Source organism: Mastomys coucha, unplaced genomic scaffold (assembly GCF_008632895.1).
Source record: "Mastomys coucha isolate ucsf_1 unplaced genomic scaffold, UCSF_Mcou_1 pScaffold3, whole genome shotgun sequence".
Taxonomy (NCBI): domain Eukaryota; kingdom Metazoa; phylum Chordata; class Mammalia; order Rodentia; family Muridae; genus Mastomys; species Mastomys coucha.
In genome coordinates this window covers 19,308,417-19,317,517 of record NW_022196909.1, presented here as the reverse complement: position 1 = coordinate 19,317,517, position 9,101 = coordinate 19,308,417, and the positions used below count along the sequence as shown (strand labels likewise).

The 9,101-nt window shown below is 39.3% G+C and overlaps 1 protein-coding gene across 1 annotated transcript in view; it reads left to right on the top strand.

Moving 5' to 3' along the window:
- The window catches only part of Dcbld1 (discoidin, CUB and LCCL domain containing 1), a 63,146-nt gene that overhangs the window by 48,638 nt on the left and 5,407 nt on the right, over positions 1 to 9,101 (top strand). The window contains exons 7-9 of the mRNA XM_031348753.1: positions 5,159 to 5,199; positions 6,634 to 6,721; positions 8,281 to 8,330. Of these exons, the coding sequence (XP_031204613.1) occupies positions 5,159 to 5,199; positions 6,634 to 6,721; positions 8,281 to 8,330 (179 nt within the window). The remainder of the gene's footprint in view (positions 1 to 5,158; positions 5,200 to 6,633; positions 6,722 to 8,280; positions 8,331 to 9,101) is intronic.

Sequence of the window (9,101 nt, the reverse complement as noted above, 5' to 3'; positions counted from 1 at the left end):
GGGGGGGCTTCTTATTCCTGTAATTTGATGGAATTTGTTTACCCACTGTGGTTGCCTCAGAGCCCTGTCCTCTCCTAGGTGGTAGCTTTTAAGGAGAAGGGTTGTCTACCCTTAGTGTGACTCTGTCCCATTTATAGTTAGTTGGACAGAGTGAATTGGCCATCAGAAGCCAGCTGATGATGGAGGAAAGCCAGGCAGAGAGCAGAACCATCCCTCGGGTCTGTACTTTTGAATGAAAATTTTGTTTTACTACATATTAAAAGTGTGTCTGTGCGTGTGCATGTGTGTGTGTGTGTGTGTGTGCGCGCGCGCGCGCGCACGCATACCACAGCATTCATGTGGAAGTCAGAGGAAATTTGTAGGCGTGGGTTTCAGGGATCTCTCAATGGACCCATTATCAACTGAGCAACTCATGAGACCCTTATCTTCATGTTCAAAAGTGAACCCTTCCACACTAATCCTCTCTGATTGACAATGAAAATATAAAAGTCAATATTTCAATGTCTCATGGCAGTGAGAATGAGCCTAAGTATTCATGGTTGATGTGATCCTGTGTAGTCCTTTATGTTGGGACATCAGGAGATAGAAAATTGAACTATCAGATAAAAGAAAGGCTCTTGATAAATTGTAAATTTATTCCCAACAGTATGTATTTTTTCCAGAGCATTCTCAAAAGGGAAGTTAGTGTAACTGAGGTGCATGACATGAAATTCCCAAATAATAATACAAATATTAAGTTTGAAGAAAAATAAAACTGCTGTAAGACTCCCTCGTTATACCATGTTTGAACATATATTTTTTTTCTTTTTTAAGGTTTTATTGCATTATGAGGAGAAGTTACATGATTTCAATTTATCTGAATTCGTTAACATTTAAAAACATATTTTAAGTGAATAGAATTAAGTCGCATTCTTGTTTCCCTTTTGTACCCCAACTCCTCCCAGAGACCCCCCCTTCAATACCTATAATATCTTTTTTGTCATATTCTTTAAAATTTATAAAATATTATAACAATAAAAATGAGTATTATAAAAGTTGTTTGATATAAAACAACAATCAGTTTAACAGTCTTATGTAGATGCTTGTCTACAGCAATACTGAAAATACATATGTTTTTCTCAATATAAATTTTAAATAACTCCAAACATATTAACTGTATATTTCAAAATAATACATCACTACTACTATTTTCTTAAATGAACATAAATATATAAAGTCTTTTTGTTTGTTTGTTTGTTTTGTATTTAGCAGAGTTTAAAATTTTGGCTCTTACTGTGGTACAAATCCAAAATAAGAACAATTTTTAGACATTGGATTTCATTGTAATAAGGCTATACTTCAATGACCCTCACATCACCAAAGGATTTTACCTGCATCATAGCTAAGCTGAGAGTTGACAGTTCTGCTGTGCTAAGGAATGAATTGTAGGCACGATTTTTGGATACAGACTTCTGCTATGGTCAAAGCTATTTGACTTGAATGAGTGACTTTATTCTCAGCCCACAGAGAACAGGTTACATTCATTTAAGAAATGGTGTGTGTATTAAGGTGGTCTATCCATAAAGTCATTCACCAACTGTTTCAATGAACAATGGTTCTGCTTGGAGGGTGGCACAGACATTAGGTGAGGGTAAGAGTCTGGTTCATTGGCTATGATGATTTTGAAAAGCATTCATCTCAGAGAAAGAGTAACTTATAGGGGCTGGAGAGATGGCTCAGTGGTTAAGAGCACTGACTGCTCTTCCAAAGGTCCTGAGTTCAAATCCCAGCAACCACATGGTGGCTTACAACCATCTGTACAGCTACAGTGTATACATATACATTAAATAAATCAAATTAGCTTATTAATATTTAAAAAAGAGTAACTTATAAAGTCCTCTTCTTCAAACTTGATACAAGAGCTACAAATGTCAAGCAAAGCATTCAGTCTCACTCTTTGTTGTTCTCTTTCCTACAAGCCACCTCCCAAGTTAATTGTCTACATTTCTTTTGGGTATATAAATGCTTTTAAAATATGTAAGCTGTTCTGAAAACCCTAGTATATTGTAAAAAACATGAAATAAATAATACTACTAATAGAGAGGCTGCGATAGGAGAAGCAAGATTTCAAGACCATTATGTTGCACACAGCAAGACACTGTCACAAACAAACAAGCTGAAGGTATATGTGGATTGTACAATATTGGACCTATTTCTCCAATTACCAAATTAGAGAGACCTTTGGATGACAATCAACAAATTTCTAATCCCTCATATTTTTGGATTTCAATCGATTAGGTTATGTTAGTAATATTAATTTTTATATTCCGATAATAAGAAAAAGTAATTGTTACTTCCTGTTGTTTTTGCTGTAAGAGGTGGAATTAGGTTTGTGTGGATTTGTTGAAAGGTTACTTTCTTGCTTCTTCTAGGGTGTAGTTTTGCTCCTTATGTTGATGTTTTCCATCTATTATCCTTTGTAGGGTTGGATTTGTGGAAAGATATTGTGTAAATTGTGTTTTGTCATGAAATATCTTGTTTTCTCCATCTATGGTAATTGAGAATTTTGCTGGGTATAGTAGCCTGGGCTGGCATTTGTGTTCTTGTAGAGTCTGTATGACATCTGCCCAGGATCTTCTAGCTTTCATAGTCTCTGGTGAGAAGTGTGGTGTAATTCTGATAGACCTGCCATTATATGTTACTTAACATTTTTCCCTTACTGCTTTTAAAATTCTTTCTTTGTTTAGTGCATTTGGTGTTTTGATTATTATGTGACGTGAGGAATTTATTTTCTGGTCCAGTCTATTTGGAGTTCTGTAGGCTTCTTGTATGTTCATGGGCATCTTTCTTTAGGTTAGGGAAGTTTTCTTCTATAATTTTGTTGAAGATATTTACCGGCCCATTACACTCGAAGTCTTTACTCTCTTCTATACCTATTATCCTTAGGTTTGGTCTTCTCATTGCATCCTGGATTTCCTGGATGTTCTGGATTAGGAGCTTTTTGCTTTTTGCATTTTCTTTGACTAGTCAATGTTTTCTATGGTGTCTTCTGCCCCTGAGATTCTCTCTTCTATCTGTTGTATTCTGTTAGTGATGCTTGCATCTATGACTCCTGATTTCTTTCCTAGATTTTGTATCTCCAGGGTTGTCTCTCTCTCTCTGATTTCTTTATGGTTTCTATTTCCATTTTTAGATCCTGGATGGCTTTGCTCATTTTCTTCACCTGTTTGATTTGTGTTTTCCTGTATTTAAGGGACTTTTGTGTTTCCTCTTTAAGGCCTTCTAGCTGTTTACCTGTGTTCTCCTGTATTTCTTTGAGGGTGCTATTTATATCTTTCTTAAAGTCCTGTATCATCATCATGAGAAGTGTTTTTATGTCTGAATCTTGCTTTTCCAGTGTGATGGTATGTCCAGGACTTGCTATGGTGGGAGAATTGGGTTCTGATGATACCAAGTAACCTTGGTTTGTGTTGCTTATATTCTTAAGCTTGCCTGCATCGTCTTGTTATCTCTAGTGCTACCTGCCCTTGCTAAATCTGACTGGAGCCTGTCCTTCCTGTGATCCTGGTTGTGTCAGAACTCCTCAGAGTCAAGCTGTCTCTGTGATACTGTCATTCTGGTATCCTGTGATCCTGGGCTTGTTAGAGCACCTAGGAGTGGAGCTTCCTCTGGGTGTTGTGGGACTGGCTGCAGAGCTTGGGCCAGCCCAGACAGACTGGAAGCAACCCGACTGCTGGAGTTCCTCTGTGCCTGGTCCCGCTGATCCCAGTTACTCCCTGTGTTGGGACAGATGCTGTGTCCTCCTCACCTCTGATCCTGGGCCTGTTAGAGTGCCTGGGAATGGAGCTTCCTCTGTGTGTTGTGGGACTGGCTGCGGAGCTTGCGCCCACGGTCTGCTCGGGCCACCAGCCCAGACAGACCGGAAAATGTTTGAACATATATAGCCACGGTCTTTTACCAGCATATCACAGTGATACCTGCCTGTCCATATTTACTCCAATGTAAGGAGTCATACTATATGTCCATCAGAGATGAATGGATAAAGAAGATGGTACACACAAAGGAGTTTTGTTCTGGATGAACTGGAGGTGTTTGCAGGAGAAGGAACCCACAGATCATCATATTCAGCAAGATTAGGGAGACCCAGGAAGATAAAGCTGGGACAGGAGGAGTATGCAAAGCTTCCCCTACATAGTGAGGACTAGGAAAGCCCAGGCTACATAACAAGATTCTATCTTAAGGGCTGGTGAGATGGCTCAGCAGGTAAGAGCACTGACTCCTCTTCCGAAGGTCGTGAGTTCAAATCCCAGCAACCACATGGTGGCTCACAACCATCCTTAATGAGATCTGATGCCCTCTTCTGGTGCGCCTGAAAACAGCTACATTGTACTTACATATAGCAATAAATAAACTTAAAAAAATTTAAAAAAAGATTCTATCTTAAGAATAACTCCAACAAACTAGAAGGGAGATGTGTGGGTTAATTTTATGGAAGAGGGGGCCTCAGTTGAATTGCCTCTATCAAATTGGCTCCTGGGCACGACTGTGGGTTATTTTCCTGATTGATGACCGATAAGGGAGGGCCTGGCCAACTGGGTTGTGCCAGCCCTGTGCAGGTGGTCCTTCATGGTGTAGAAAGCAGGCTGAGCAAGCCAGTAAGCAGCATTCGTTCATGTCCTCTGCGTTACTCCTTGCCTCCAGGTTTCTTCTATCTTTAGTTCTTTCCTTGACTAAAGGATGGAGTCTGATTGAAGAGTTATAAAGTGAATTGTCACAGTAATAGAAAGTACACTAGGGGAGATGACATTAGGTCAGTTAAGCCAGGAAGAGTTTGGAATGAGGATGATGGAGAGTAAATATAAAGTAACCTTGTGTCCATGTGGGAGAATGTCATGATTAAATGCATTTAATTGATGCATACTATTAGAGAAGCTCAGGTCTCAGAGCCTGGCCTTTATCCCCTGTTTTTGTTTTTTTGTTTTCGTTCTGTTTTTTAATTTATTTCATTTAATATGTGAGTTAGCTGGCCCTTAAGATGCTGGTGTGAATGGTAGCAGGAAGGCATCAGGACTGTGGTCCTTGCTGCATGGGGTGGTGGCAGGTATACGAAGCTACGCTGTGCGGGTTCCAGCATCTACCAACTCTCTCACGTGCCTCCTGTTTGTCTTCTTCATTTCAGTGGTTCTCTGTCGGAAAAGCGATTTCTGTTTACAACCCCAGGTGAGGATCATGCTTTTTATAACGTTTGTTGTTTTAAAGTCTACAGTGGGAATTTAGTCCCCACTATGTAGTCATGTAGTTCATATTGGTTTTTTTGTTTTGTTTTGTTTTGTTTTGTTTTGTTTTGTTTTGTTTCTCCTTTGGCTGTCCTGGGTCTCATCTTTGCTAGGCAAGAGACCTTCCTCAACATAGAGGCAAGAAGGTCAGGAGTTCAAGACCATCCTCAGGTTTATAGCCAGCCTGGGCTACATGAGAACTCTCTCTAAGAACAAAGAGGCATATTATACAATTTTACTTTAAATTCTGAGTATTTTCTAAATTACTATATATGAATATGCCATTAATTAACCATTCCCCTCCACAATATTTAAGGCGTAACATTTTCCTGAAATTGCACTCTTATGAATGATGTGGCTGTATTTTATGTAATGTACCTGTATTTTATATAATAATTTACCTGTATTTTATATAATAATTTAAAAAAAATTCTTGTTCATTAGCTATACATTTCTAGTTCAGTTGTTGTTAGTCCTTTGAGGCAAGGTCTAGCTATGTTACCCTAAGTAACCTGGAATGAGATATGTAAATTAGACTGGCCTCAGATTCACAAAGATCCACCTGCCTGTGGCAATCCAGTGGCGGAATCAAAGGCATGCATCGCTATGTCCAGCAGACATTTTTCACTTCTAATTGTCCTTTATTTCCTTCCCAAGGGTCACAAATAAAAAGGTGCAGAATGATATCTTCCATTTGTTTATGGTTTATACAGCTGGGGGCCTATTCTGGGACAGGAGTGCCTCTTCATTTGAGGAGCATGGCGTTTTCATGCTTGTTTTCATGTTTGAAAACATCAGGCTACAGTCCCTCTTCAGTTAATGTACACAGCTCGGACAGTGAGAACCTCACAGCTTCCCAGCCTTGGTAACAGTTAGTTACCTGTCAAACCTCCCTACGAGGTGTAGACACTGAGTCTGAGAGCCTGAGACCCGGCCATATGCAGCTTCCTCCCTTGACCAGTCTCATTCTGATTTGGGGAATTAACTTGAACCCAACAAGAAGCTCAGAGTGAGAGCTAATCCTGAGGTGCATGGAACAAAGGCTGCAGTTTTAGAGCAGAGGGACACTTTTGTTTCCAAACTTTAGCTCAGGCTTTACTTTGTAACATCATAGGCAAACGTGTATTCATTTTCTCTGAGCACAAAGCAGTTTTGCTTATTTTATTGTTTGTTTGTTTATTTGTTTATTAAGATAGCGCCTCACTGTGTGTATCCCTGTATCCTTGGCTAGCCTGGAACCCACATAGATCCTCTTGCCTCTGCCTCGCGAGTGTTGGGGTTAATGCTGTACACCATCGCACTCAGCTCTGAAGCCCAGTTTTGTGTATGTTTGTAAGTTACATGATATTTGTGTTGTAACAGTGGTTTTCTCCTCTAGGAATGAATATTACAACCGTGGCTATTCCATCAGTGATCTTCATTGCCCTCCTTCTGACTGGAATGGGAATCTTTGCAATCTGTAGAAAGTATGTGAGTTTAAACTTTTTCAAGTTTTCTCTCATTATAAATAAACATAAGCAGTTCATTAGTTGACTTTTCTCACCACGCTGACAAAGTGTCTTAAGGAAGGGAAGAAGGGTTTGCCTGGGCTCATGGTTTGAAGACACATAGTCTACCCAATCTGCCCATCATGGTGAGGGAGGCAGTAGCAAGAGTGTGATGTAGCTGCTCACATCGCATCTGTAGGATGTCAGGATCTGCCAGAATCAAGAAGAGAAGAATCCTGCCATTTAGCTTGTTCTCCTTTCATTTGCTCCGAAACGCCACCCCAGGGAATGGTACTGTTCCCGAGTTGGATGGATCTTTTTATCTGGGCACATACTTATAGACAAACTCAGAGGTGCTTTTCCACTAAGTGGAATAATCATAACTAACATTCATAAACCTCAAAAGTTTTCTCCTCTGGTACATTTGTGTTAAAGAAGCAGCATGCCTTCTTTGGGGATGAAATGTTGATAATTCTACAAGCAATTTTGGTCCAGATGTTAACATGGGGATTATGCAGCACTACAGCCTATGGCGTCCCACATGGGCACTGCTGGATCAACATCTGGGAGCTGACATGTTCCCTGTGACATCTCCCCCCCCCCAACCCCATGGAAATTGTATTAGAGAGAAGATCCAGCAGCTAGGTTCAGCTTCCACCATGGCCCTAGATTGCCTAGCAATGTCTAATGTGGCTGTTTTCTTTTGGAACAAAGACATTCAGTATGATGGGTACTGAATCTTTTTCATAACTCTATATGCTACTTTTATTATTATAACAAATGATAGAAATTGGATTTAAACAAAAAAAATAAGAAATATTCTCAGGTTCTCTTTTTACAATTTAAAAAGCTTAGAACTTGGGGCTGGTGAGATGGCTCAGTAGTTAGGAGCACTGACTGCTCTTCCAGAGGTCCTGAGTTCAAATCCCAGCAACCACATGTTGGCTCACAACCACCTGTAATGAAGTCTGATGCCTTCTTCTGGTACATCTGAAGACAGCTACAGTGTACTTATCTGTAATAAGTAAATAAATAAATATTTTTTTAAAAAGCTTAGAACTTATATATATATATATATATATTAGTATGAATAGAATGTCAAATCATTGTACACCTTCAAAATAACTGATAATGCTAATTGCTTTTAAAAGTACCTATAATTTATCCTTTATAAAAATAGAATATAAAAATGATCTTTATGAATTACTTAAGAATTTTATTGGTTTTCTGAGCCATTGAGAAAATCAAGTAATAATGCATTGCTTTATAATATACAAAATAAAATTAGAATACATTCTCTCAGTGAGTATATGTGACCTTAATTATAAGATATATTTATGTATGATCATACACACACACAGGCGTGTGCACACACACACACACACATACACAGAGCTTTTTAAGCACATGACAGCATCTAGCGAATTCAGTTTTCAGAAACACCTATGAAGTGAGTACTTCTGACCTTTATATTATATGAGGACACAGGCAGACAAATTGACAGATGAATATTCAGTAGAGCTTTTTTGTCTTGACAGGAAGAAAAAGAAAGGAAATCCATATGTATCAGCTGATGCTCAGAAAACAGGTTAGTTAAAAACCCCATCTACGGTTTCATTTTGTCTTCAGGGGAAAGTCCAAGGTGTCTTGATGCAGTACATTTGGAGGACGGGTGATGCCTAGCTTAGTGGTAGAACACTTGCCTAATATGTACAAGATCCTGGGTTCTGTACCTTTATCTGTGAGTGATAAACTCAAGACACGAAGGGTTGCTCAAGACTAGAACTAGAACTAAACCACGTACGTAAAGTCTTTACATGCATAGCTCTGATAAAATGTAGTTTATGTATTAGGCATGGTGAGAGATTTTAAAAAATGCTAAGTAATAACAAATCAGGACAATTGTATTGGGTAGAATGGCCACTGTTTTGCTTTGGGCACATCATAAAGTGGCTAAAGAGTGTTTCAGTTTCTTTTGCTCTTGCTGTGATATAATAATCTGAAAGAAAGCAACTAAAGGAAGAGGGGCTGTCTATACTCACGGTGCAAGGTCCAGTCCATGGTGGTGGGTACTAAAGATGGCAGGAGCTTGAAGCAAGCTGGTCACACTGCATCCCTTTTTATTTTTATTTTTTTAATTTATTTATTTATTGTATGTAAGTACACTGTAGCTGTCTTCAGAAACTCCAGAAGAGGGCATCAGATCTCGTTATGGATGGTTATGAGCCACCCTGTGGTTGCTGGGATTTGAACTCTGGACCTTTGGAAGAGCAGTGAGTGTTCTTAACCACTGAGCCATCTCCCCAGCCCCACACTGCATCCTTGCTTGGAAGACACAGGGAGATGAATACAAGCTGCT